This window comes from Alternaria incomplexa, assembly GCF_024043165.1.
Source record: "Alternaria incomplexa strain BMP 0042 chromosome Unknown scaffold_5, whole genome shotgun sequence".
In the NCBI taxonomy this organism is placed as follows: Eukaryota; Fungi; Ascomycota; class Dothideomycetes; order Pleosporales; family Pleosporaceae; genus Alternaria; species Alternaria incomplexa.
Window position 1 is genome coordinate 1,357,344 of NW_026249854.1, and position 27,821 is coordinate 1,385,164.

The window sequence follows — 27,821 nt, forward strand, 5'->3', positions numbered from 1 at the left end:
CAACGACTCATCTAACGGCACTCTTAACCATCACTTCCATCGTTCGCTCACTCGTTCTCCGATATCGAGGCTGCGAGTCAGCCGCACGTCCTCCGACATGCCATCCTAGTCCTCGCACTGATGCTCCGGACTAATCTGTCCATACCCATCTCCGCCGCATTGTATTGGCACCGGCGGTACACTAATTGCGCAGTTGCTGCGATGCACTCGGCCTTCCATTTCGACAACAACGTTGCCATGTTCGAAGAAGCGGAACCGCCTGAATAGGGCACCGAATGTAAACTTTACCCGCATTATGCTTTATCGGTACAGCGTTGCCCGGGTACCTGAGCAGTCTGCAATGTATGGTACAACCAAAGAAACAGCCGTTTCTATCCATGGATAATCGATAACGCTATCGATGACGTACCTGCAGCATCGCATCTACAAAAGCATGTGGCTTGCAGATCCCGCAAAAGCAACCTCCAGGTCGCATCAAAATTCTCCGTGCTGACCGCGGAAGCTAATGGAAATGTGAGCCTCAAGCTTACAAAGCATGGAACGACCGCCTGGTGAATATCTTCCCGTGGATAACTTCGGCGTTACAGACGGAACGAAACCGCAGGTAACGTGCTGAGTACGATGTATCGCCAACATCTCGAACTCGCCTAGATGTCACCTCTGATCGCTTGCCGCCACTGCCTCCTTGGCCGGATATAACTGTTATAGCCATGAGCATAGAAATGTCGCGAGATAGTCCTTCTTCGGTGCTTGATGCGCAGACTTGTCCGGGTGGGTGACTGGGTTGCAGACTAATCGGTCAGCTTACACTACACCTACACATGCAATGACGAACAACGTTCGGCAACTCCCATTCGTCTTCCAGTGTATCCGGACGTCAAGAACAAGGCTGCGCCTCTGGACAGTCATACCGTGACAGGGTAACAAAACGCCACAGATTGTCAAGCGGGCTGTCTCTGCTAGCGATCTATCTTAACTTTATACTTTATGTATTGTCTTTGTCACGATCATGTGTAGCAATCATTGCTTTTCCCACCTGACATTCATCGTTTTCTTATCAGCATGGACAACAGTATGATCGAACGTTTACTGACTACTGTCGACCTGATCAATACCAATCTCGATACGTCACCTGATTCGTGGCAAGACCAATTGCCAGCCATTCAGAACATTACTGCCTCCTTCGAGATAAACGATACAGTTCCCGACGAAGCACGCCGGCATTGGCAGGTACCTCTCATCAGCGTCTTTCAGCGTGTGGCTTTTGTCGATGCTGATCATGGTGCTGTCAAAGACTTAGCAGACTGGTGCCTGCGTCAGCTACTAGTTCTTTTACAAATATACCCAGACGACGTCGACATCCAGGCTTGTGAGTTTTCTCCAGATGATATCGAGCAACGCTGACTACTGCAGTAATTGGCCGCAACTGGTTACTGCGAGCGCAAAGGGCTTTGTCAAGCATCTCTCGGGCGGAGAGGGCATCTTTGAGCAGCGAAACGAGCAACACTGGATCGGCAACAAGGGCTTTGGTTAAAGCTGAAGAACGACTGCATGAGCCAGATTATGTTGAAGCCAGAGGATTGCTTTTACCAGCTACCGAATATCTCCAGCGTGCAGTATACGTAGCGACGGAACAGGGAGTGGTTACAGGTTATCTGCTGTCTACAATAAGTAAAGCCACAGTTGATGTGTTCTCTCGTTAACTTTAACCAGGCTGCCGAATCGTTCATGAGTCTGGGAAACGTCACTTCAGTAAGAGCCAACGGTCGATATTTTCAGCATGCGATTGCATATCTACGAGCCGCAAGAGAAATGCCAAACTACTTCCTGGCCCCACATCTGGAACGGTGAGTGCTCGTCCTGTACGATGCAGCAGCATTGGGCTGACAGATTAAGGTATCTCGAGGGATATGGTCCCCTTTATGACGATATATGAGTATATGCAGGAATAGGTAATATCGTTGAATAAATAGAGCGAAATGCAGATTCTGTAACTCGTGCTGTCAGACAAATTAAAGGGTGATGTGACAGGTGTTCGTGAGTAGTTCGTGTTTGCGGGCGCATCCATGGACGATGGCAGGGTCCAGGCACGGGCCACCCTCCACTCAACTCCACTACCGTCGGAAGGTCCAGCCAGCACTGCGACTACCCCAAGCAGCCAGCACAGCATCATCGCGCATTCACACGACACTTCGCGCACTCCAAATACATCGCAGTCCTCTCCACCGCCTGCATATATCCACGACGTCACAATCGATCCTGCACAGAGGCGCTCCGGACGAAGTAGCAACCACACGGCCGAACTCATCGCCCGTGTCTTGACCGAACACCTATCCACGCAACAACCAGTCGGAATCTGACGCTTCAATTGTTCAAGATCACAAGACATACACAATGGCGGCATCGGCACTGAACGAAGAGCGAGAACTCGCCATCCACCCCATCGTCGCAAGCAGCGTACAGCACAACACTCAGGTACGCACACCACGAAGCCCCATCAACCCCATTGCGCGACACTCATCTTTCCTTCCTCACTGTTCACCCTTCTTAGACTAACACAAGCCCAATACAGGTCATCTCCAACATCCGCAGTCTCACCGCATCACTCTTCGGCGTCGCCGCAGGCACATTAGGCCTCGAGTCTTACACAGGCTTCATATTCTACCTCCTCGGATCACTCGTGGTATCGGCGCTGCTGTTTGCGCTCAAGACAAATGGCAAGCCCGGCGCATACTTTTACCGGCCGCTGGGTGACTTGTGGCTGGGCGATGTATTTGGAGGGTTGAGTGGATTCGTTCTTACTTGGACGCTGTTCTATGGCTTGGTCAGAGCATGAGAAGGCAATGTTGCGAAATAAATGGACTATTTGGTTGAGGGCGCATGTATACCACGGATGGTATGGCATCGATGGCTTAGAGAAGCGCTGGACTTCAACGCTTGTGTGGTGGACATGGCCGCAAGTGACGGATGCACGAGATACAAGCACATGGCCATGGAAAGAAGCATTCGGCGGCAGCTCAGAGGCTATGCGGTCCATGCAGCTGGTAGAGTGAGCGAGCAGTAATCGAAGGTACGAAGAGTGCTTTCGGGATGCGGATGGGTTGTTGATGCATCACCTCATCATGATACCCACCTAAATGCATCGATTCGCGATGTTTGATACCCGAATCAAATTGATATGATCTCATATATTTCCGAATGCTGCAAGCCGTTCAGTCAGAACGCACTCCTCGGCAGACACTCCAATAATAATGAGCGTATTCATTGCCCAGGTGTCAGGAGCAATTAGTACTACAGCAATCCGGAACCATTCAAGCACGAAGGGTATGGTCTTGGCGGTACTTTATGCCCTGTGCTGAGTTAGCGCGTGGCCGACGCGTTCGCCAACCACTTTCGCGTTCCCCTCCATTGATTGTTGCCTCCACCGCAATTGTCTCCTGCACCACCGCGCTTTGTATACCCCCGTCAGCGTTATCGTACCCTCTTAATCTCAATCCACAGCCAACAGTACGTCTCTTCTTCTACACGTGGCCAACACAGTTAACCATCTGCAGTGCTCGAGGCCAAACTAGCCCAGGCTTCGATTCTCAAGAAGGTACGTTCGCGTAGGAAGCGTAGCAAAAGCTCTTCTGACAGCAACAGGTCGTCGACGCCATCAAGGACCTCGTACAGGACTGCAACTTCGACTGCAATGATTCGGGCATCGCGCTCCAGGCCATGGACAACTCGCACGTCGCCCTTGTCTCCATGATGCTCAAATCCGAAGCCTTCGAACCCTTCCGCTGCGACCGCAACATCGCGCTCGGAATCAACCTCGGCTCTCTCACAAAGGTCCTTCGTGCCGCTGGAAACGATGACGCCCTTACCATCAAGGCCGAGGACTCGCCCGATGTCGTCAACCTGCTCTTCGAATCCAGCACCACATCGAGGCTGAGCGAGTATGACATTAAGCTCATGGATATCGACCAGGAACATCTTGGTATCCCTGAGACGGACTACGCGGCAACCGTCACGATGCCATCGGCTGAGTTCCAGCGCATCTGCAGGGACCTAGGCGCATTGTCCGAGTCAGGTACGTCCCGAACCAGACGCGACAGCGCGACAGCACACTATACAACAAACTAACTTTGCTCCAGTTTCGATTGAGTGCTCCAAGGATGGAATCAAATTCGCATGCTCTGGCGACATTGGTTCGGGCTCCGTCATCCTCAAGACGTCCAACAGCGTCGAGAAGCCAGAGGACAACGTTTCGATTGAAATGAATGAACCTGTCTCACTCACCTTCTCTCTCAAGTACCTGATCAACTTCTGCAAGGCGAGCGGGCTGTCAAATCAAGTCAAGCTCTGTCTATCTAGCGAGGTTCCCCTTCTTGTCGAATACCCCTTTGAGGCCAGCTACCTGAGGTTCTACCTCGCGCCCAAGGTATGTATCTATTCCGTAAGACACCAACACATTGCTAATATGAACAGATTGGCGATGAGGACTAAACGCATCATGACTTCGTTCACGCACGAGCGGCATGTTTCCAGGATAGATGTGGGGGATTTGCGGCGCAATGGCTTTGATATGCATCGAGCGTCTGTTAGTTCAAGGTTCTGGCGTGCGACATTGGCGAAAACGCGGTGCCGCGTGGTGTGTTCCGCGCCCTAGGCACAAAAGGAAAGCTACTGCCCCACCAACGGGTTCACGTCATGTCGCGGAATTTCAGATAAGGAGATCAACAGTAAATCAACAACGGACCCCGCCTGCACACTCCATTTCACCTCCTTTACTTGACTGTTTCTTACTATCATACATCATGGCCTCTGACACGCTGATACCGGACACGCGCGTGCTTGCGATTGCCAGTCATGTAAGACTCACGCGCGGGACATTGTTTCTTGCTAACATGCTATAGGTGGTCCATGGGTGAGTCGCGTGTTGTCGCGGTAGATGCAGTACACTGACATTGAGCTGAGCTATGTTGGGAACAAAATGGCCACTTTTGTCATGCAATCGTTAGGTTGCGACGTCTCTGCGATCAACACTGTGCACTACAGTAGGTAGCTCATTTCTGTCGACTGGCGCATAGCTAACAAACATCTCAGGTAACCATACGGCGTACAAGCAAGTCAAAGGCACGAAGACCTCCGCGAGCGAAATCCTCGAACTCTACGAAGGGCTACAGCAAGCGAACCTTACCAACTTCGACGTACTCTTGACCGGATACATGCCCAGCGCCGAGGCCGTACAGACGATAGGGACGATTGGCAGAGATATCAAGTTCAATGCTGGCACGAAGCCGGGCAGCTTTTTCTGGGGTGGGTTCTTGTGTGAGGTGGCAGGAGGCAGGACTGACAGAGACAGTACTCGATCCGGTCATGGGCGACAATGGCAAGCTGTACATTCCAGAAGACGAAGTACCAGAGTACAAGGGGCTGTTGCGCGAGGCAGATCTCATACTCCCGAACCAGTTCGAGGCCGAGTGAGTACATCTGGAGACTAATCGCATACGAGTCACATTTCCTAACAGAGACACAGACTACTGTCCGATACCCCCATCACCGACCTCAAGTCCCTCGCCGCCGCCATCCAAGTCCTCCACAAGACCTACCAAGTCCCCCACGTAATCATAACCTCCCTCCGCCTGACCCGCGACAACCAGACCATACCCTCGCGACCAGTATCCAAAGCCGGCACCGGCACCCACACTCCCTCAGACCCCCATCACGCCGACGCATCAACATCCCAGCCCGCCCCCCAACTCCAAGCCCCCCAAATCGACCTCTCCGACATCGAAAACCTCACAATCATCGGCTCCACCGCAACCTCCGACTACAAACCCCGTCTCTTCCGCATCGACACCCCGCAACTCCCCCTCTTCTTCTCAGGAACAGGAGATATGTTTGCTGCGCTCACGATCCCGCGTCTCATCGAAGCCGTACACGACGCGTCTACACCCGAGTTTGATTTGCACGCGAAACCGAGCTGGCGCTCACCAGACGATGTGCCGGCTGAGGAACTGCCGTTGGCGAAGGCGTGTCAGAAGGTTCTTGCGTCCATGCAAGCTATACTCACGCGCACGACGTCTGCGTGTCAGGAGAAGATGGCTGCGTATGATGCGCGTGCTGCGAAGGAAGGGCGGGGTGAGGGTGATGAGGCGGATGAGGAGGTTAGCAGGAAGAGGCATCTGGCGCTTATGAATGCGAGTGAGGTGACGGTTCCGCGGTATGTCAAAGAGATGATTGATCCGCCGGATCTGGAGCGGTTCAAGCCACGCGCGGTGTATGAGGGGCAGAGTGTACCAGCGCATGTTGGGGCGAGGAAGCCGGATGAGTTGAACGTGCTGCATTTGGGTGTTGGCACGAAGGATGGTGGGGCGATGCAGGTGCTTCAGTCAGGTACTCAGGGCAGAGTTGTTGGAGAGGGAGAGAAGAAGGAGGCGGGTGATTCATGATATTTGGTTGTGTAGACGTTACGCGTTGAATTCTATGAATGCCAAAGCATCGTCAATTCGTGGCTACCACCTCATACAAAAAAACCGAACAGGCCTGCAGACTACTTTAAGACCTGCAAAGTGGGTGACCTAACGTTAACGTAGGCTCTAGGGTGTTTAGTTTTTTCCTAAGTTGGCGTGCAACTACCTAAGCCTTCACACTGTCCGCGGCTACTTCTGCCACCTCGGCAGCTTCTGTCGCCGTCTCCGCCGCCTGTGTTGCAACGGTCGCCGCTGCGCCAAAGCCTCCTGTGCTGCCGAAGCCGCCAGCTCCTCGTACGGTATCTTCCAATTGGTCGACGACAACTACGCTGGGCATGACGACGCGCTCGACAATGAGTTGGGCGATGCGGTCACCGATCTTGACGGGGAAATCGTTCTCGGAGAGGTTGGCGAGGATGACGCCGACGGGGCCGCGGTAGTCTGCGTCGATTACGCCGGCGAGGGTGTCGATGCCGTGTTTGTAGGCGAGACCGGAGCGGGGTGCTACTCTGCCGTCTGTTGGACAATGGTTAGCATAATGTCTACTGCAACCTCCTCCATGATTGATGTATAGGAAGAATACGTACACGTCCCATCCGGTACTGAGATCTTGATATCCGTCGCTACCAATGCTCGCCCCCGCGCTGGAATCACAGTCTCCACTGCACTGTACAGATCGTGTCCAGCAGCGAAAGCGCTTCCCTTTGTCGGCGCCTTAGCATTCGGACTCAGTAATTGTACCTGCAATTGTTGCTCCGCCGCCGCTGCACTAGCTAATGACGAAGCGCCGACTGGCGCTGAAGGTTGTAATGCTGCCATGTTGTCGTGGCTGGGGAGGTGTGAAGCTGCCAGGGGTGTGGGTGTAGCGGCGCCCGAGTCTGTTCCTCGCGGTAAAGTGGAGGCGTGCGAGAGAGGAGTGGGGTCGATGACTTTGGTTCGCTTGGGGAGGGGTGACGATGGCAGAGACGGCGGCTCGTGGACGGGAATTGGGGTGCCTGACATAATTTTGCGAGAATGGAAGTTGAGTTGTTTGGAGGGGCGGTGAGGGTGGACGAAGGACGCGTTTGGTGGGGAAGAGACGACGCGTTGGGGTGCGTTGTCATTGGCTGGTTGGCGAGGAAGGTGCGACTTGCTTCTGTTGACAGTGAGCACCTCCTTACTTTCTATGACTTACTCAAGGTTCTGCATCAACTTGATGTTTGCTAGAACGATATACCATGACATTTCCTGGATTAGAGCTTGAATCAAGTGTTGGGTCCTCGGACTACTTGTAACCCTCCTGTAAGTACCGAACACGTCTCAAAAGTCGACGGAATCTTCCTCCATTGCAGAGTACCACATTGAGCTTGAAATGATACAATTGTAGTGGAGAGCTCCAAGAGGAGATAAGGTTGGTGCCAGGTCAAGGGACGTCGCTTGCCTGGCCATCATTGCTCTCTGCTAATGGCGAGGAAAAGTCGCATTCGTTTGCGAGGGTATATGCGCATTGAATGTATCCATTCTTAGATCGGGGGCAGGGCTCGTCATTCACATGTCAAGCGCGTACTGTGTTCCGTGGTAGACCTGGTGCTGCGTGCGCATGCCCTTCAGCTGATGTCGTGTCTCTCGTGACCTCGCAGACAGTGGCGGGAACATTGTGGCTTGCGTCGATCCCCCGCATTGATGTTCGCACTGCGCAGCCTGCAGATGCTGTCGTCATGTCTCCAGGGTTATGAGGAGGCGCATGAGACCCTTACGATAAGATCGCCTTCAATTGGGACGTTGTAGCCCAGCCATACACAAAGATGTACTTCATGAGAGTGTGTCATGACATGCTCATACCGAGAACACTACGGGTCAGTGCCTCCGACTTCTCGGATCGGAGGAAGCGACTATCCGGCCTGGCGCCAGCGTGCCTCGGCCAAGCCGTCTTGGCTCGCGAGCTTGAACGTGGATCCTACGAGCTTGACCTGACCTGTGAATTTGGCACAAACTCGTCATCTCTGCAAAATCACCATCATCCTGGCACAAATGTCACGAGACAGCTGGATATCGAGTCTCGTGATCCCCATGAAACTCGTACTCCACGGGGAGTCACGCTGGTGTGACGCGCCCCATGCATAGTGGAGGCGACTCCGACTTTACCAGCTCTCCGTGCCGCGATTCTCTCTAGACACGCCATATCGGAGCAGCCTTGGTGGATCTCGGTATCCAGACCACATGACCAGCCGTGTTGTGTTCCAAGAACACGTCTCGAGTGGACCCCGATTATTGAGCGGAGTTGCTGCCAGACTCCATGCATACGAGATTTTCGCCTCCAGATGCACTGCGCAGCTAAACACTACCGGACTGCCAGCCCTACATCGGTTAGGCCAAGAAAATCCTCCCGACAGTTCGACCAAGCGCTGGGTGCATGGTTCGAGGCTACAGTAGCCGCCCCATCTGGTTGGCCGAGACCACGCTATCGTGCTCTAGCATGCTTGTTGAGCCTCACGGAGGGCATGGGAACTAATGCACCCCGTTTACCCTGGGGTCTTTCTGCGACTTTGGCGCGGCCAGAAGCAAAATCCTGCACGCTACTCATCTCCCCACCTCTTCGATATGCGCTTGGGTTCCCACAGACTACCCGCTGGTATCAGCTCTTCGGCCAATGTTAGCAACACCGAGCACCGGAGTCGCGATATTCCAGAATCCTTCTACAACCATACTGCAAACAGTTGGATGCCGTCCGTCTAAGCAATCGCGCATGGAAAGGCTTGTCTGCACACGCGTTGCCAATTGGTGATCACACTGTCCAGCTAAACATCACGGATTTGTCGAGTGGTGCGCTGTGCTCGTTCGATGATCACCGACAGACGAACATCGGTTCGTGGTTTGCTCTGCAACCACGTCTATCAAGCAGAGGCGATGAACGGTGTCTGCCTGCATACCAAGATATATCCCCGCAGCATGAGGTCAGTGGTTCATGGCTTACACGCACCCGACTTGACAGGTCATGACGGCTAAAGGCGACGCTTACCATCTAGTGTCCTATCAGCTAGCTGCTCCTACGCCCCGTCTTCGCCCCGGCACGCGACTGTCATCTCACTGTTGGGTGCGTGTGCCAGCAGACTGACCATGTGTGTCACGTACCCGACGATATTTGCCATCGTTTTCCAGCAACACGAACGTGGGACCGCTGGATAACGTTGCGCTAACTGAATCTCGGCTCCATGATACCCAAATCTACTAGAATTGGCTCACGATGATTTGAACGCTATGGCATCCACAGGCCAGCGACGTGCTAGTGGTCAGCGTCTGGTCTGCTCTAGCTCCAACACCATCATGGCTAAGACCACCCACTAAGCTACCCCAGTCGCTTCGGACCTACTGTCGCTAGCCTGCTGGCCAACCGCGGGACTAGCGCGCTGACCCCATGCTTCCAGTCTCCAGACTAGACAGCTGCCCATGGAGATCCCCAGGCTCGGTGAACAGTTCCCCAAATGTACTTAAAGATGGGCAGCCCGCCTTGGAGTGATAGTCATCCTCATCCGAGTACTCAACCATCTCTCTGGACTTGAGTCTTCCTTCTATACCCATTTTACTTCCACAGACAGTTGCCAATCATGGGTCTGATGTTGAAGAAGCCTGAGGGCGTAGCTGGCTCGACCGCGCCCGCCATCTTGGTCGGCCTGTTCGTTGCCTTTGGTGGTGTTCTGTTTGGGTATGCACGACTGATCCTTTCTCAAGAGTTCTACTAACAAGTATAGTTATGATACCGGTACCATTGGTGGTATTCTTGGAATGCACCACTGGCGACAGCTTTTCAGCACTGGCTATGTCAACAAGAAGGACAACATGCTCGATGTCACCGCCGAGCAGACCTCCTTGATCGTCTCTATCCTCTCTGCTGGTACCTTCTTCGGTGCTCTCACCGCAGCACCCACTGCTGATTTCCTCGGTCGCCGCCTCGGTCTCGTTGTCAGCAACGTTGTCTTCTGTGTCGGTGTCATTCTCCAGACCGTCGCCACTGCCATTCCCATGTTCGTCGCTGGACGTTTCTTCGCTGGCTACGGAGTTGGTATGATCAGTGCCACCATCCCGCTCTACCAATCCGAGACTGCCCCCAAGTGGATTCGCGGTACCATTGTTGGTTGCTACCAGCTTGCTATCACTATCGGTCTTCTACTCGCAGCTATCGTCAACAACTCCACAAAGGACAGGACCGACACTGGCTCCTACCGTATCCCTATCGCTGTTCAATTCGCTTGGGCTATCATCCTGTTCGTCGGTTGCATCTGGCTTCCTGAGACTCCTCGCTGGTTCATCAAGAAGGGCCGCCCAGAAAAGGCTGCCAAGTCTCTCTCTACCCTTCGCCGCCTCAACGTTGACGACCCGGCTCTTGTTGAGGAGTTGGCTGAGATTACTGCCAACCACGAGTATGAGATGTCCCTTGGCAAGGCTACCTACCTCGACTGCTTCCGCGGTAACTTGGGCAAGCGCCTTTTCACTGGTTGCGCCCTCCAGTCTCTCCAGCAACTCACTGGTGTCAACTTCATCTTCTACTACGGAACATCCTTCTTCCAGAACTCGGGCATCAGCAACCCCTTCGTCGTCACCATGATTACTTCCTGCGTCAACGTCGCCTCCACTTTCCCCGGTCTCTACCTTGTCGAGAAGTGGGGTCGCCGCAACCTTCTCCTCTTCGGCGCTGTCGGTATGGCTGTCTGGTAAGTTCTGACTGTACGAAGTGCAAATGAGACATATACTGACTTTCTGCAGCCAATTCATTGTTGCCATCACCGGTACCGTTGCTGGTATTGACAACCAGGCTGCCCAACAGGCCTTGATCGCATTCGTCTGCATCTACATCTTCTTCTTCGCCTGCTCATGGGGACCTGTCGCATGGGTTGTGACTGGTGAGATCTTCCCTCTCAAGGTCCGCGCCAAGTCGCTCTCTATGACAACTGCATCCAACTGGCTCCTCAACTTTGCCATCGGATACGCCACCCCCTACATGGTCAACGACGGACCCGGCAACGCCAACATGGGAGCCAAGGTCTTCTTCGTCTGGGGCGGATGCTGCTTCATCTGCATCTTCTTCGTCTGGGCCATGATCTACGAGACCAAGGGTCTCTCCCTAGAGCAGGTCGACGAGCTCTACGGCAAGTGCTCCCAGGCCTGGAAGTCACCCGGCTTCGTTCCCTCCATCTCCTTCCAGGACGTCCAGGACATGCACGCCGACAACCGCCGTGCCAGCCTTACTGATATCGAGGCTGATGCTTCCCGCAAGAGGAGCGCTACCTACACCGAGTACCCTGAGAAGACTGTTGTCTAAGCATCTACTTCATGGAGTTTATGAAGACTTATGAGAGATTCCCTACCACACTTGTAAATACCCGACTAGCTGTTTGATTTCCGCTTGATAGCGCAGCATTGTATATATCCATCATCTATGAATTATGATAACTATCACTTCATCTACATTGCCACTTGCTGTGCTTCCTCTTGCATTCCACCTGTCTCTAATCTCCATCTCCGTATCTATCGGACTCATTCCACCGAGAACGAATATAGCTCATAGTCCAGCTCTCAGATAGGCCTCTCCACTTGTGCGCCATTTTCCCAGCATGTCTTTAAGCGACCAACCAGCGTGCGGGCCGTCTCACGACTGTAACTGCCATCGATGTCCAGCCGGAGACACTCCGCAGCGCCACGCGCGCTTTCCCCAGATCTACCCCAACTTTAGTGTTGCGGCTAAGCTAGCGGCGGACTTGCATCGAGCCGCTTGCAACCTTGATGTGCATCACACCAGATGGCTTTTGGTCAGATGTCTGATCAGCATTCGTGATAGACGGCGGAGATGCGCGTAGGGCGTGATCAACAGTGGATGTGGCTTACCTAGAGATGCTAGATGGGTCTTCTGTAGGCTGGGAGTAGGATGTCTCTTTGCACATCACGACCCCTCTTTGTTTCAGGATCAACGATGCAGTAACTTTTGATCTACCAAAGGATTCGCGGCTTCAGCTGGGTGATCCATGTAGGGTATGTGCGACAATGGATCGTGGTATATTTAGCTGTTTTCAGAACTGAAGCCGTTCATCAGGGAAAGTATGTCCAGTGGGTGTACGGTTGATTTTGCACCGCTACAAATGTGTCCCGCGTGCTCAAAAAGGCCAATTTGACGATGAATGCGGATTCTGAAGCGAGTTGCAACTTTATCAAGGAAAGCAATCAGTAGAAACGGTAGGAACGGCGTAGTATTACTCAAACATAAAAGACGTCAAGTTATCTATTACTAAAGCGCTTCTTTTAACATGTCATCTCATAGTATTACGACAATATCGCACTCTCTTACGACCCTAATATTCTTCCCCATCATCGAAAATCCCACATACCTCCAGTTGTGGATAAGCCGCATTCCACTCTTTCAAAATCTCCTTCGCATCATCATAGTCCATATTAGACCAAATCCCCATAATGGCCAATCTTGTGATATCCCTCGCAATCCTGTACTCAAGCGTATAGGCCAACTTGCAATAGTCCTCACCAGCAGCATCCTCAAACGACTTCTTTACGGCCGCAAGATCGACGTCTTCTGGTATGTCGTTGGCATCAGCCTCTTCCGGTTCGTCATCGCTCTCTTCGAAATTCCATAGCCAGTATGGGGATCGGCAGTTCATGAAGGTGGGGGCGAAGACGGTCTCATCCCAGTCTAAGATTGCGGAGAGGGTAGCGGTGGTGGGAGAGGTGATGTGGATGAGCATGTTGCGTGGCTCGAGATCCATATGCATAAGTGCGTAGATGTTGTCGTCAAGGAAGCCAAACGTGTGTAGATGCTGAATGATGGCTGTAAATGGCTTCCAAGGGTTCAAGAATTTGCGATTGAGTGTTAGATCGAATGCGCGTTGACGAGCGAATTGTGACATGAGGAATTCTTGGACAGTTTTAGGGGTAGCTGCCACGAAGGGCTCGTTAGTTTGGCGAAACGCGTTTCGTGGTGGGCATTGTAATCGCAGGAGCTGGGTTTCTGATGATCCTGCGAGAATGCTGTCTGGGTTCAGTGTGCCAGGAGATGGCGACTGGATCTTGCTCATCTCCTTCAGTGCAGAGCCTAGATCTCGCGCGAAGGAGATGCGCTGCTGCGTGTTGAGGTCAGAATAGACGTCGATTACTGACTTCCCCGGAACACGTGGCTGGATCGTGTATCGACTACCAATTGGGTTCTCAGTTGAGAAGCTGAAAGTGTTGATCCTGGGTACTGGGATGCTCGTCGCTGCAAGAAACTTGAGGATAGAGACTTCATGTTCAACCCACGCATGCTCCATACGCGGTATTCGCAGCACATAGTCTCTGAGCTCCGTCTTGCGTAACATACCGGGACAAAACGTTCGAAGAAACCAGCGTACCTGCCGCTCAAGCCAGCTAGCTTGATATCGAGAACCGTCGACCTGGATGTTGATCACGCGGTTGTAAGAGCCACCATCCATATGTGTGATGGTGAAGGAGTCTTTAGAGAGGTTCGGCCACTCCTTTTGACATAGCTCAACTACCTTGATCTGGAAAGTTTCGAAGGGCTCATGTTCGAACATTTCAGTAGAGGTAGTCGAAACGTCGGAACTCGCGATAGAAGCCGAGTCATTCCCAGTATCTCGCGCAGGCTCCGTCTGTTCCATAGGCGTAGCGCCGGGTGACATCTTCGTATCGGACATTTCTCCAGACCAATGGAGTGGTGGAGTCTAGTTGGCAAACTCCAATAAAGGAACAGCGATTTTCAACGTTATAAGAGGCCCTGTAAGCGTTGTGTGAAATGTAACAGTGCTGGAGGGCGACTTTCACAAAGAGATTGTGGGACTCGATACGATCCGAAAGGTCTCCATGTGCGAATGAAGCAGCAAGATGAAGAACGAGCGCCTGGAGAAAGGCAGTAGTTACACTGCTTTTCACCTCAACGCCCAATGGTCCGTCGCAAGAGTGGTTAAATACGCTGAGCACTCTCTAGTCAGTGGAGTATAACACACGTAACAATTCACACCAGCACTCAACTGAACAGACTTCGCGACCCTTTTCAACTCTTACTCTCTTACTATGGCACGAGAATATGGATCCAAGGTAACACACCACTGCTGGTGTGGACAGACCGGCTGGTGCAGAAAGCACCTGTTGCGATGTGAAGCGCACGGAATTGACTACTATGCGAGCGGTGGGTGCCAGGCTTGCGAAGGAGTAGCTGACGCTGCAGACCGAAAAGAATATAAAGAGCGACAAGACCAGAAGAAACAAGCCGAGGATGCAAAGAGAAAGGAAGAAGATGCCTGGTTCACAAGAACTAAGGGCCGGAAGTAGAGCTTGATAGTAGGTACACGCGCGACTGAGATGGCGACCGCGCGTAGATCGGATAGAAGTTGTGAATCCCAAGTGACCTCTGGATAGACGGAGGATGGAGGCGGATTTCCTTACAATGTTTGGATGTTGCTGTTGGCATGAATGTAGCTTTGCTCTCCGAGACGGCTTAACAAATAGAGTGAGACAAAGAAAGTGGATTAATTAAAACCCGTCCTGGTCCGCATTTGGAAGTATCAGTCCTGTTGTCTTTAGCCATGACTGAGTGTTTAGATCTAGGTATGCTGTTTGCTTTGGTGTCTTGTCGCTCAGCATGTATGCGGGGTGTGTTGCAGTCGTTTGTGAATCAAGAGAGCAACCGACCGAGCAAAAGAGAGCTCGAATAAGCGAGCATCACACTACTAGCTATTATCACTTTTCAAGACTAGGTCTCTCTCGAACGCAAAAAAAAAGTAATGGGTCTTACCGCGACTCGAACGCGGGGCCTCTCGCAAGCTGTGCTTGGGTTTACCCCTGTGAGGTGTTAGGATGAGAAGGGCGACTTGTGGCACGGTCAACTTACTAAGCGAGAATCATACCACTAGCTGTTGTATGTCAGAAATTGTTGGTCGGAAGACGAATGCTGGTACATACACCATAAGACCATTGCGCTGTTGCAGCTGTTGATGGATGGATGGTCAATCACTAGCACTATAATCTCAGTACTCATGGTCTGGCCGCATCTTGTCGCCCCGCTCTTCATGAATAACCCATGTTGATAATGAAGTAATTGGTTGAGTCATGGTGAAGCTACGGCTCAGTGTCGGGCGGCTGCGTTCGCATATGTGGGGACCACAACACGAACATGAACGATGGAGGGGTAATCTGACTAGCTTACGATGGTAGACGATGCACACTGATAGTTTTGGAGTGATCTGACCATTGGTCGTTGAGATAGTCGGAAGCTCAAGTAACTTAGGTTGTAAGCTTGACGTGGTACTTTTATACACAATCCCCTATTTGCCACTCCAAACAAGCAGCACACTAAGTTCAATCAACGATGCGTACAACAAGATATACAGTAGCCTGGAGATTTACAGGATAATTCCAGGATAACATTACATACCCAAAAAACATTTCCAGGCGCATGCATTTTATGGAGATTCAGCACTGGTGGAAACAATGGTAATGCAAGGGTATTCAAGTACGATTGTCGCGGCGGATGCGCTATCGCAAGGGTCGCTGCATCTTCGCCTCGACATCATGGACGCGCCCCTCGGAATCTTGGAAGCGCGCGTACCTTCCAGCACCTCCGTCTACGCCGCATCAACGTCGCAACATCAACCTCCGATGGCGACCACGGCTTTACCTCCACCTTTGCACACGCTGGAAAAGTCATAATCCACCATGGTGCGGTTGCTGGTTCCTGAAGGTGAGTTTCGCGACCAGATGTAGCCCCAGTATCCTAACATAATCCAGGCGAGAGTCAGCATGCCATCACCGGGAGACCACCTGGCGCAATCGCTACACAACGCGACCTTATCGCATCGCCATGGAGATCCTCAATCGCCGCTGCAGCCGTTACTGGCGGCTTCGCCCTGGTTGGCCGCTCACGACCTGGCGTGTTCCTCAAGTCCGCCGCCTTGATCGGTGCCGTAGACCTCACATTTACCGCATCTGGAATCTATGGGCAACATGAACTGCACCGGGGCGTCTTCAAGATGGAAGGGATACAGCCCAAGCCGGGCAAGCTATGGGAACGGACAAAGCACTGGACGTGGGAGGATGCGACACTTGGGGGAGGAGTGGTGGGCGCATTTTTGGCACTGAACCCGCGTGCTCTACCCGGCGTCTACGGCTTCGCGCGATTCTTCGGAGCGGCTACAGTTGGGTGTGCGCTCGGATACAAGGCCGGACAATTCTACATTGTTCGCCTGCCCCCACAACTCCTACAGCTCTTCGACTACTCAATTACGGCAAACCGGCTCAGAGAGTATGAAAAGTTGCAGGAGAACGAAAAGGCCAAATCGTCCCTTTCTCGAATCGGCAAACTCGCGCTCTGGTATCACACGTCTCAGACGATGACTATTCTTCGGAGTCCTCTACAACTCGGCGGTATCGGAGGGATGGGAGGGTCTAGCGGTAGTCCTGGTGGTCAGCAGTCACCGCATGGTAGCCCGTTGCATGCATTGAAGGCTGAGATGGACAAAGAGACTGTCTTCCAGACCGAATTCAAGGAGGGTGAACTTGCAGGACCCGATATAGAGAACGGCTACCGCGCGTACAAGGACAATCTCCAGTCAAGAGATGCAAGCAAAATACAAGACTGGTTGGAGCAAGTTCGAGAGCTCAAGAACAACATCGGTTCGGAGTGGCAATACGTCTGGGGATACCTTGGGCAGAAAGAACACGAGTTTTATCAGCATGCAGAGGAAGACGGGGAGAAGGATCTGCTCCGACGGGAAATCCAGCTGCTGAACAACATGGCCGCTGACATAGTTACCCGATGTGCAATCCTCGAGTACCACGAACGCGATGCCCTGAAGCAACTACGGCAAATCGAGCAAACAGGATCAAACGTCGAGTCCGATGCAACATCCCAATCCACCACGGTGCCGTACGAATTTCCACACGATTCAGCCGAGGTTGCTCAACACAACTATCGTGGCCCGCGCATCGCCACCGAGCGAATCCGCACAACCTGGTCAAGACAAAAAGAGTTGTTGCGACACTTCGACCACGCTGCCGCCCGTGCCAGTGAGATATCCGAAGCCGATAGCGGTTTCCACGTCGCTGAGCACCTAAAGCGTCTGAAAGAGGATGCTGATCAGATGCGGAAGAACGTAGAAGCCACTGGGCGTTTGCTGCGACGGTTTGAGGATCGGATTCGCGAGGCTGATGAGGAGGCGAAAGAAAAGCCTCGCCAAAGCGGAGTTGGTTCGGATGGTGAGCAGGAACCTACTTGACATGGATCTTTGTCGCGCTTGGGTATACTCTGCCTTTGTCATGAGCCAACTCGTTGAAGTCAGGCGTTATAGGTTGCTCGGTCAGATACCTTGCAAGGACTGATATCATGAGACTATTGGCCTGTAGGTATGCATGCCTTGCTTGAATACGGCGAGTAATGAACTATCAAGCACGTCGCGAAGTCAGCCCGATGGCTCGAATACATCCGCGAACATACATAGCTAGAATAGCACAACAAGCCGTGTGGGCTGCGATACCTCGGCAGTAACAATGCTCTCTACGCGAATCCGTGGCGTTGTCTGTGGATGATCCTGTCAGTGTCGTTGAGACACTACAAGGGGCTGCTCTTATTGCAAGAGACGCAGTCTATCCCTGGGGTACATTAATCAAGTCGAAGCACTTTGGAAGTTACTCTTGTAGTCAGCTTCCTGTGTATGGTAAAATATTCAAAAGATCCAGACGGCCAGGTTTCACCTAGGCCGCGTGCAGACTATGACTCAAATTGTTCATAGTGCACGAAATGCCGTACAAAGCTCCTTGAACGTATCTAGTGCATATGCATCGGCATTCCTCAATATCGCCGTGGGTGAGAGACGGCGACGGATGACGTAACCATTCGGAACTCAATGCGGAAATCTCTCGCCTCTGCGCTTCTAGAAGACTCACTCTGGCCACGAAACTCACCACCGCATCGCGTATCCTAATCACCATCCTATACACCTCCTAATATCTCCATAATGCGCTCCGTACGTTCATCTGCAGCGCGCAGAATCCGCACATCTCTCACCGAGCCCACCACTTCGCCGTTCCGTACGCGACCAAGCGCAACACCGTGCATGCTCTGCGCACATCGCATACCGCCCCAGACGATATCACGTCGATTTCAATCCTCCTCTTCCAGCTCGAATAAAGTCGAAAAGCCATTCGAGACACAGCAATCTTCCACAGCGCAATCGTCCCAGGTCCCACAAACACACTACGCCTTCTTCCCCAACTCCTTGCCATCCGGCCCGCCCCCAGAAGGCCCCTTCGCCATCGACCTCTCCGCTCTCAAGAAGGAATTCCTCCAACTACAAGCCCGCGCCCACCCCGATCTACATCCACAAGCCGACAAGAAACGCGCCGAAGCCCTCTCATCACGCATCAACGAGGCCTACAAAACACTCCAGAACCCGCTTCTAAGAGCACAATATCTGCTATCCTTACGCGGAATAGAGGTAGCAGAAGATGAGACAGCGAAGGTAGAAGACCCGGAGCTGTTGATGGAGGTCTTGGACGCCAGAGAGAGCATAGAAGAGGCAGAAAGCGAAGAAGATCTGGTGGAGATGCGGGAGAGGAATGAAGAGAGGATAGCGGAGAGTACGGAGATAATTGACAAGGCATTTAAGAGGGACGATTTAGAGGCAGCGAAGAGCGAGGCGGTTAAGTTGAGGTATTGGGTCAATATCAAAGAGAGCATTGAGAATTGGGAGAAGGGGGCGCCGGTTGTGCTGCAACATTAGATGGTGTGTAGGAAGGTTGGAAGGCTCTTGTACGATACTACGACGCGACATGCCGGAACAATTCAGCTATCCATCGGCTATCCATCCCTTCTAAACAGGAACAGTGATGGGGTTCATAACCCCCGCCCCGCCATCAACCCTCAACTCAGCGCCCGTAATATAACTACTGAATCCACTCGCCAGGAACCCCACCGTCCTACCCACCTCCTCCGGCCTACCCGCCCTCTCCAGCCCAATCGTCCTCTTCTGACTCTCTTTCCCTTGTAACGCAGCAGGCGGGAATTGGCCTTGCGCCATCTCCTTGACACCGCAGTCCTTCAGATCAACACCCACATCAATCTGCCCAGCCGTGATGGCATTGATACGCACCCCCGTCCCCTTGAGCACCAAAACGCCAGAGCGCACAACACCAAGCGCGGCATGCGACGCCATAGTAAAAGCAGGCGCCCAGCACCCACCATACGTCCCCGCAACACTAGTCACAACGATAATACTCCCATACGGAACATCTTTCGGCGCAGCATTAGGATAACTCCCCTTGGGCGTCGTCTTCTGCATAGCAGCCGGCGCGTACTTGAGGGCGAAGAAAGCCGGCATGGCGTTCGTGTCAAACGCGGCGTACAGATCTTTTGGACCAGTTTGATTGATGGACGGCGGGCCGAGTAGACCGGTCGAAGACGTCCAGACGTCGAGGCGGCCCCAGGAGTTCAGCACGTCGTCGATGAGGGCGAGGGTGTCTTCTTCGGAGTTGATCTTGTAGGGGTAGCCGATTACTTTTGTGTTTGGGTATTGCGCGTTTATTGAGTCGGCGAGTTCGGCGTAGGGTTCGGAGGGGAGGGAAGAGCAGGCGTATATGCATGCTGCGCCGTGGGCTGGGAGGAGTGTTAGCAAGTGGTTGTGGGTGTGGTTGAGGGGTTGTGATGTACCGGCGAGTTCAGCGACGATTGCTTTTCCTACGGGTTGTGTTGCGCCTGTTACTACGCATACGAAGCCATACTATATCACATCGCAATGTTAGCCCGTCTTCCCTCTGTTCGTTCCGTGACATTCTCTGGAACCTTCCGTTCCGTCTCTCGCAATGTTGATAACTTACCAGTTTCCCATCCGCTCTGTATGGTGAAAAGTGCTCCGAATCAGTGATACCGGCCTCCCTAACGCCAGTTCCGTTCGTGTTGTTGGCCATGGTCACAAATCTCCACGGGTATCGGGAATGCGCAATGAACGAAGGACTACGTGAAAAAGAAGACACGCGCACCAGCGCGTCTATAGGACATCACATCATTGTTAGGTATTGATTGACAGCTGCTTGCTTGGGCAGGAGGTATTATGTCAGTGTACATATCCACGGGGCGCGGAGATGCGGAACAGGCGTACGATTGCTGGCTGGGTTGGCAGCTTATCGGCATCTTATCGGGCTGCATGGTGGCTTCCGCGGGGCTCTCGTGGGGCAGGGAAGGGCAGGGAAGGGTCTGGGTAGCTTCGTTTACGGACAGCTCCAATAAGTATACGCATGATGGAGATGCAGTTGTGAGGAAGATTTTAAGATGTGCATTTGTGAGCTTTGAAGCTCTGTTGTATAGCATTCACCACCCGATTCTGACAGCCAGTCACCATCATATCCGTACACCTCCCGCCAACGCCCTTCAAGATGCTTAAACCCCTGGTATCTGCCTCACAACGCCGCCAATGCCTGCTTCCCATGACACACTCTATGCCGTCTTCGCTTTATCATCTTCCTGGTTCTTCCTCAGCTGTTCCCTCGGTGGCAGCACGTCAGGCCCAAAGCTGAGCGGGAGCAGCTCGCCCATTGTCCTCACAATCCACTTTCCTTCCTTGTTGAACATAAAGATGGGCGTCTCTAGTGCCAGAAACTCGCGCAGGAATTGTCTGCACATTCCGCACGGCGAGCAGAAGTCGTCGATGTCGGTTGTAACGCCAACAGCCTTGAAGCTTCCGATGCGGTGGCCTGCGATAACGGCTGTACCCATGGCAACACGCTCAGCGCATGTTCCAACTGGGTAAGCCGCGTTTTCTACGTTTGCGCCGATTATAGTGTGCGCGGCGGATGTGTCGGTTGCGGAGGAGGTGGTCAGGAGGAGGGATGCGCCGACGCGGAAGAGGGAGTATGGGCCTGATCAAACATTCTGTTAGTACCAATCTCCAACCAAAATATCCTCAACACCCTCTACCATCATACGCTGCGTAGTAAAAGCCTGAAAAACATACAGTAAGCCCTCGCCCTAGCATCAAAGCATTGCTCGCCCAAAACCTGCAGCTCCTGCGCCGAAACGCCATGGATCAACCCATCCTTCTCGGTCACAGCTTCACCAGGGCTGAACTTTGGTACGGCGGTTGTTGACATGGTGGGGAAAGGAAAGGAAGGAAGAGAAGAGTGCGACGCGACGCGGGGATCATTTGGGGAAACTGGATGACGCCAGCCGAGGTTTGCCAGTGGGGCACTGAGCTATGGCGACAAAGGAAGGTTCGGCCACCTCCGATGCATTACGGAAGACACAAACATCATACAATGTGCTGACTGCTGTCCGATAACAGTTGTGCCAGTGTATGGGTACGAGTCTTGTGGTGCTGCTGATGATAGCAAACCTCGTGTTGCGCCACTATCCTGGCTGCAGTTGTCTCGAGCCCAAAGTTTTGGCTTTAGTAAGCGTCATTGGTTACCTAGGTAGAACTCTTAGGGCTTAGATCCATCGGTTAGCACTAGCGCGTAAAAAGTCGGTACGCATCCCACACGCCCGCGAGTCATTCTGCAGATTCGCCTACCCCTCACACCAGCATCGTAAGCCAATAGTACGATGGCGGACCAAACTCCGCACTCCATCGGCGATGAAGCTGGCTCGCAGCCACACGATCACGGCGGATCGCTTAGCCAGCCTTCCATTTCGGACATCCTTGCTCTGCCTGACAACAAGCCGCGTCGAAACATCACGGAGGGCAACGAGATCGAGAGCAGATTCAGCCTGCTGCCATGGGGCGAACTTCCGCGTTCGGGATACACAACCCTCAAGCAATTGCAGGATGCGGTCTTCAGTCTCCTGGTCGAGCGACTCAGGCGCAGCAACATCGCGTCGCCGTTACTGCAGGCAGAGTCCTTCAAGTGGGCGCTTCCAACATCGTAAGTTTCGCAACGCAGAATCGGACGTGAACTAAACTAACCAACGTTTTACAGGCTCGATGACACGAGATCATGGGTCTCGCTGCTTCAAAATCCTTTCGAGATCACTAGTCAGGAACTTCTTACATTGCTCAACCTGACAACTGTCGATTCCGAGACAGCTGCAGACCCTGATACCACCGTGTTCTACATCCGTACGTTCGAATTCACAATCGATGAGTTCTGTGCAGTCCTTGGCCTACTCATGGATGCAAGTTATGACATGAACGACAAGCTCTTCTACTGGCTTGAACTAGCGGACTCCGTCGAAGAAGCTAAACGCATGCATACACGTTGGACTGTTCGCTATTGTGGAATGACCAGTGGTCGCGCCTGGTCGCGCCACACCCAGGATATCAGCCACGCCTCAGGCAAGTCGAATACGTGGTTCGGCCGTTTCCTCAAGGTCACTAAAGAGGAGTATCCGGAAATCATCGACAACGTCCAAGTGGACGTCGTTACGGGCGCGACATCGGGTTCCACGTTGTCAGCTGTTTCATCTGACCTACGCGAGCAACTTCTCATTTCGCTATTCGGTCTCGGCGTCGTCAACGCGCAGGCTGGTGGCGGGGATGTGATTTCGCCTATGAACACAGGCGACGAAGATGCATTCTTGACGTTGCGAACGAAGACATCCAGTCTTCTGCAGCTACTTCAACCCTGCTCAGAAGATGTCGAGGAGTCCATCGAGACATATGTTGATCGCGCCCGCAAATACACTGCTAAGAATCCGGTTTCGACGGGAGTGGACAAGCGTGACTTTTCCAGCGAGCTCCAAAAGCATTTGCGAGATCAAGCTACCCCAGCCATGCTCTCCATCGGTTGCGCTTTGTTGACGACCGTGGCATCAGACATCGGGCAGGACGACCACGAAGATAGTACTTTCTACCAGAGCGGACGTCGATCTGCCAACATCGTCAATTCATGCTTCGACTATCTCGCGTACTGGGAAAAGCCAGCCGGTTCTGCCTTCAAGTCAGGAACCACAAAGACTATGTCTAAGTCCGGATATCTTCCTTTTGCGGATCTATTCCCGTGGTTCAAGAAAGACGAAGCCGATTATGCGAAAGCCGGCGAACTCTTGCTTGGATATCTCAGTGCAACCAAACCGCTCATTCTTCTTACGTATGGTCAGCTGCCCTCCTACTACGCCCTTGCGTCGTTCAAGCCCCTCACCATCAAATCGTTCTTCGAGACCCAGCGATCATCGAACGTTGATTTGGGTTCGGATTACTTCCTACAGCTCTTTGGACAACCCCATATTCGTACGATTGGAGTGGATGGAGACGACGAAGTTATAGTCATACCTTGCTATCACCCCGGTTACCTCGCCCAAGCAGGTCTGCCTTCGGTCAAGGCTACAACCCTCTTCTTTTATGTTCACCAGCTTGTTTGGTTCAGCATGGGTGTGGCGCTTGACCTGCTCCAGGATACATCCAGGAATTGGACCCGTAAAGAGCTTTGTGGTGAGATCGCGGTTTCGCTCCAGAAGGTACTCTCTACAGACCACGATTTCGGCCGCGCGTTTGCTAGAGTCAAGCAGGAGACTATCGACGCCACGAAAGCATTTACACAAGGGAGGGCTGTACGTAGGAGGATCAAGAACGTAGGCCAACCGAAGGCCAAACCGACTCGATCCTTATCTCCAAAGAAGGCCATCCGCAAAGAGCGAAAGAGGAACCGGAAACTGCAGATCACAACCACATCAACTTCTAGCAGCGCTGCCATCGGAGGCTATGAGATCCATGTTCGTGCTACCCAACTGGCCGACGCAGTCGCTCCTAGGAACGACCGAGACCGACACATCCTCAGCTGGAAAGAACCATCACTCGAGATGCACGGCGAAGATCACCAGTGGACGATCGGTCCCCTTATACTTCCAGCGGGAGTTCTTGGTGATAGTTCTGAAAAGCGCCTCATGTACTACACCGGAGACGGGCTCGACGTTCGAAGCCCTAGCGGTGAATCTCAAGGTGAGGTCAAGGCTCTTCACAGCGGTCAGTCCAGGACTTGTACCTTACCGATTTCAGCTCTCGTGGTGTATGCGAAGTTGGATGAAACCGAGGACCAAGAGTTTCTTGAGCACTGGGAGGATGTCACCGGGGTTGACATCGACGAGTACCTGATGAACGCCGTTCCGACTGGCATGTCAACTACTGATCCGCTTGCTGGACGATATCCGGCCGATTTCTTCAAGACCACTACTCGTTCGCTTCCAGTGCCAGCATTGAAGTCTCTGCATAAGGCTTCCATGATCGCCTACATTACACTTGTCAAGAAGAACTGCACTCCTGCAAATCCTGGCGACATGCTGTGGTTGTTTTCACAGTTCCTTCAAGAGATGTGTGATCCTGCAGATGGAATCTCTTTCAACATGGCTAGCGCTTCTGAGAGCCCATCTTCTGTCTATCGAATGTTGGCTCGATTCTGTCATGCGCCAACCTATCAAAATCATCCTCACCTGAGGACCCTTCTTGCGGTTGTGCACTTGCCAGAACTTGGAATCACTGAGAGGATGTTGATGTCCAATATCATAGTCATTGCTCTTGGAACCCTGGCAGAAAGCACTAAGAAGACGACCACCATTACTCTGAAGACTGCGAACAAGACAAGCAAGAACGGTTACGCCTCTTACAAGGTCAAGGACTTGAATGAGTTTCACAACGGCATCCTGGCGCCTTTCACACCACCGAAATTGGAGTACGACACCGAGATCATCGAGGAGAGCGAGGAGACGGATGATGAATCTGATGCAGGCCAAGAGCTTGGAAAGAGGAAGCATGATGGCGACTCTGATCTCGAAGACAACGACGATAATGATCACGACTTCAACGACACTCGAAGGCCGGAGAAGATGGCCCGTGGAGATCGTGTCCAAGGCGGTGACGATGAGGGACCTGACGATGAGATGCTCTTTGATCTTTGAGGAAGTTGGAAGTCTTGAGTTGTTCTTGGAAATAGTTGTGAGCCGTACGGCGATGATAGACATTGGCCAAGCTTAGAGGCAGGGTTCATACACTAGATAAAAGCAAGAATCATACCACTACACGCTGCGAAAGCCCGACGTGAATCTCTGGTAAACTCTGCGTCAAGCGTCTTTGGACGCTTGCAAACCCAAGCATAGCTTGCGAGAGGCCCCGCGTTCGAGTCGCGGTAAGACCCATCTTTTTGCGCTTCTGGAGGCCCTGGCGGGGTCAGAGAGACCAGGATTGGCAGCAGAACCTCTTTTTGCATTATTAGGTAGGTTATTGAGATATTCAGATTGAAGGGTCAACAGATATACATGCCCCTGTCAAGCAAATCAACTTGGTTGTACGATAGCGCGTCAAGACTTCATATGTTTTGTGCGCAACGATGTGATACTCTATCTCGTGACAGGAAGAATACTTGCATTGCGGTTACAATCGACAGTCTCCCCCCCAGTTCGGGTGCCTACTGCGTCTTAGCGATTTTAGGAGTTGTAATTTGTTAAATCTCTTGTTGCTAGGTACTACGCACTTTGCTAGCATTGCTAGCATTGCGTAACCCTTATTAAGAAGAAAAGCTAGTAAATAAAGCCTTATTTAAGAGGTTTTATCCTTTACAAAGGTATCTACTTTACTCCTGCTGCGCTCTTTTATTAGCTAAAAGGGTTGAAATCTACGCCAGGCACCCGGACCGGGGGAGAGACTGTAGTATTGCGTCTGTGTTGCACTACTAGCACATCAATCTGAAAAATTTCGAGCACGCATACACACACACTGGAAGGCCATGACGAGGATAGTAATAATTCAGCATATACTAGGTTATCTACGTTCCATTTGACTTCGCAGTGTTACCGTTCTGATTCTGCGCAACCCCAAATGTTGCGCCGCCCTCCTCCATAAACCTCCTCTCCGCCTCTGTACTAGCCCTACCCAAGGCAGCATTTCGATGCGGATACCTACCAAACAGCTCTATTGGATCCCTATGTTCCTTCGCAGCTTTCTGGTAGTTCTCAATCAACATCTTCGTGCCATTGTACCCGTCCAACCCCTCGAGTTCTTGCGCGAACTCCGCTATGATTTCCTCGGCGAGATCGTGTGCGGACAGATCTTCGCTGTGCATGAGCGGCATGTAGAACCACGTCCTATGCGCGGCAGAGAAACGGAGCGCAGGGTGTTTGTCGGGACGGCCAATGGGCGATGCGGAGGATAGAAGGTTGCGAACGAGCGCATCGCCCATGCGATCGTAATGCCCATACACCAGGCGCAGCCCTTCATCTGTGCGGTAGATATTCCGCGGCATCTGGTCTAACAGGAGTGCGAAGCTCAGTGCTGTCCATGCTGCATCTTCTCCTGTCGCGCCATCTGCCTTGTTCTCTTCCTCCGCGACGCGCGCAATCTCGTCTAGGAAAGGTTGCGCAGTCGCTTCTGGGAACTTTTCTGGGCCAATGGCCTCAAGGGCTTTGCCGCAGACATCCCTACATTGGCCGTCGAGGGCAACTCGCTCTTCAGGACTGCCTGCGAACCAGCGCTTTGCGATGCTCATGTCAAACTCCTTGCCGCTGGTGTCGACGCCAGGGAACCATATGTCTGTTATCTTTTTGTACAGTGTCTTGTTGAAGATGGCGGGGTCGAGTGAGAAGGTGGAGGTGGACATCGTGCGCGATAATGTGTTCGGGAGGTTCAACGATTGGAGGTTTGACGGGCGCAGACTGGACAAATACAGGCTGGATGTAAGGAAGCGCAAAGGCGTGCGAGCTGTGAGACGAGTAAGCATATCCTACGATGTCAGTTATGAGATTAACGCGCAAGCCTTTATACGTAGAGCTGAATGGACTCTATGACGCGCCCCGTGAGCTTGTTGCGCGCCTGAATCACGATTCTCTGGCTGCCTGGAGGAACGATGGATGCGCTCGGTGGCTACGAAGAGCCGACAGGGACGGCTGACTAAAGGACTGCCAAAATTGCGGATCCAGGGTCGCTCGGCCTTCGTCGCGCACTCTGATTACCTGAGACAATCTAATCATCCTGCGCATGTCATCGCAATGGAGGTAGTGTGTAGACAAAGTTAGCAGTACGCGACCTGTCCTTCCAAGGTTGGTGGTGAAGACTACGCGACGGATATCGGCCGAGCTTGTGTCGGCGCGCAGTTTTGGAAGTACGCGCTACGAGACCTCGAGACCTTCCCCAACACCAAACTCGAAGTCTTCCAAGGTTGTACACGGACCGAATACGTCGGAAGTTGGAGTAACGTACATGTCCAAACAAACTCACAAGCTCACAAGCATGGCTCCAGGACTTACTCCGCATTCCCCTCTCCCGCTTTACGTATGCAAAGGGTACCTAGGTAGGATTCATCCACCCGAACATGTGGGGAACCTGCATGATCATGCATCAAACACTCTACGCTTCGCGATACGTTGATATACCATGGGCATATCCGCGCATGTCCGATCATTAAGATAGGCGGTTGCTAGAC

The 27,821-nt window shown here is 52.6% G+C and overlaps 10 protein-coding genes across 10 annotated transcripts; 6 read left to right on the top strand and 4 right to left on the bottom strand.

Moving 5' to 3' along the window:
* Nucleotides 1–2,394: 2,394 nt before the first annotated feature.
* PCN1 (DNA polymerase delta processivity factor) lies at nt 2,395–4,488 on the top strand (the record flags this gene model as incomplete). Its single annotated transcript, XM_051433925.1, has 6 exons — nt 2,395–2,475; nt 2,573–2,750; nt 3,555–3,595; nt 3,643–4,072; nt 4,137–4,423; nt 4,471–4,488. The coding sequence occupies 6 exons, from the start codon at nt 2,395–2,397 to the stop codon at nt 4,486–4,488; spliced, it is 1,035 nt and encodes a 344-aa protein (XP_051292443.1).
* A 487-nt stretch (nt 4,489–4,975) lies between these two features.
* Nucleotides 4,976–6,437, top strand: J4E90_004361 (uncharacterized protein; the record flags this gene model as incomplete). Its single annotated transcript, XM_051433926.1, has 4 exons — nt 4,976–5,039; nt 5,089–5,301; nt 5,348–5,465; nt 5,522–6,437. The coding sequence occupies 4 exons, from the start codon at nt 4,976–4,978 to the stop codon at nt 6,435–6,437; spliced, it is 1,311 nt and encodes a 436-aa protein (XP_051292444.1).
* A 3,605-nt stretch (nt 6,438–10,042) lies between these two features.
* On the top strand, nt 10,043–11,754 carry J4E90_004362 (uncharacterized protein; the record flags this gene model as incomplete). Its single annotated transcript, XM_051433927.1, has 3 exons — nt 10,043–10,140; nt 10,187–11,146; nt 11,199–11,754. The coding sequence occupies 3 exons, from the start codon at nt 10,043–10,045 to the stop codon at nt 11,752–11,754; spliced, it is 1,614 nt and encodes a 537-aa protein (XP_051292445.1).
* Nucleotides 11,755–12,778: 1,024 nt separating this feature from the next.
* Nucleotides 12,779–14,008, bottom strand: J4E90_004363 (uncharacterized protein; the record flags this gene model as incomplete). The annotated part of the gene is made up of 1 exon (XM_051433928.1): nt 12,779–14,008. One exon carries the CDS (start codon nt 14,006–14,008, stop codon nt 12,779–12,781), a length of 1,230 nt encoding a protein of 409 aa, XP_051292446.1.
* A 2,137-nt stretch (nt 14,009–16,145) lies between these two features.
* On the top strand, nt 16,146–17,704 carry J4E90_004364 (uncharacterized protein; the record flags this gene model as incomplete). Its single annotated transcript, XM_051433929.1, has 2 exons — nt 16,146–16,170; nt 16,218–17,704. 2 exons carry the CDS (start codon nt 16,146–16,148, stop codon nt 17,702–17,704), a joined length of 1,512 nt encoding a protein of 503 aa, XP_051292447.1.
* A 738-nt stretch (nt 17,705–18,442) lies between these two features.
* J4E90_004365 (uncharacterized protein) lies at nt 18,443–19,207 on the top strand (the record flags this gene model as incomplete). Its single annotated transcript, XM_051433930.1, has 1 exon — nt 18,443–19,207. The coding sequence occupies one exon, from the start codon at nt 18,443–18,445 to the stop codon at nt 19,205–19,207; it is 765 nt and encodes a 254-aa protein (XP_051292448.1).
* Nucleotides 19,208–19,297: 90 nt separating this feature from the next.
* On the bottom strand, nt 19,298–20,390 carry J4E90_004366 (uncharacterized protein; the record flags this gene model as incomplete). Its single annotated transcript, XM_051433931.1, has 3 exons — nt 19,298–20,079; nt 20,134–20,203; nt 20,301–20,390. The coding sequence occupies 3 exons, from the start codon at nt 20,388–20,390 to the stop codon at nt 19,298–19,300; spliced, it is 942 nt and encodes a 313-aa protein (XP_051292449.1).
* A 526-nt stretch (nt 20,391–20,916) lies between these two features.
* On the bottom strand, nt 20,917–21,569 carry J4E90_004367 (uncharacterized protein; the record flags this gene model as incomplete). Its single annotated transcript, XM_051433932.1, has 2 exons — nt 20,917–21,338; nt 21,434–21,569. The coding sequence occupies 2 exons, from the start codon at nt 21,567–21,569 to the stop codon at nt 20,917–20,919; spliced, it is 558 nt and encodes a 185-aa protein (XP_051292450.1).
* A 451-nt stretch (nt 21,570–22,020) lies between these two features.
* On the top strand, nt 22,021–25,305 carry J4E90_004368 (uncharacterized protein; the record flags this gene model as incomplete). Its single annotated transcript, XM_051433933.1, has 2 exons — nt 22,021–22,340; nt 22,395–25,305. The coding sequence occupies 2 exons, from the start codon at nt 22,021–22,023 to the stop codon at nt 25,303–25,305; spliced, it is 3,231 nt and encodes a 1,076-aa protein (XP_051292451.1).
* Nucleotides 25,306–26,168: 863 nt separating this feature from the next.
* J4E90_004369 (uncharacterized protein) lies at nt 26,169–26,999 on the bottom strand (the record flags this gene model as incomplete). Its single annotated transcript, XM_051433934.1, has 1 exon — nt 26,169–26,999. The coding sequence occupies one exon, from the start codon at nt 26,997–26,999 to the stop codon at nt 26,169–26,171; it is 831 nt and encodes a 276-aa protein (XP_051292452.1).
* Nucleotides 27,000–27,821: the final 822 nt, after the last annotated feature.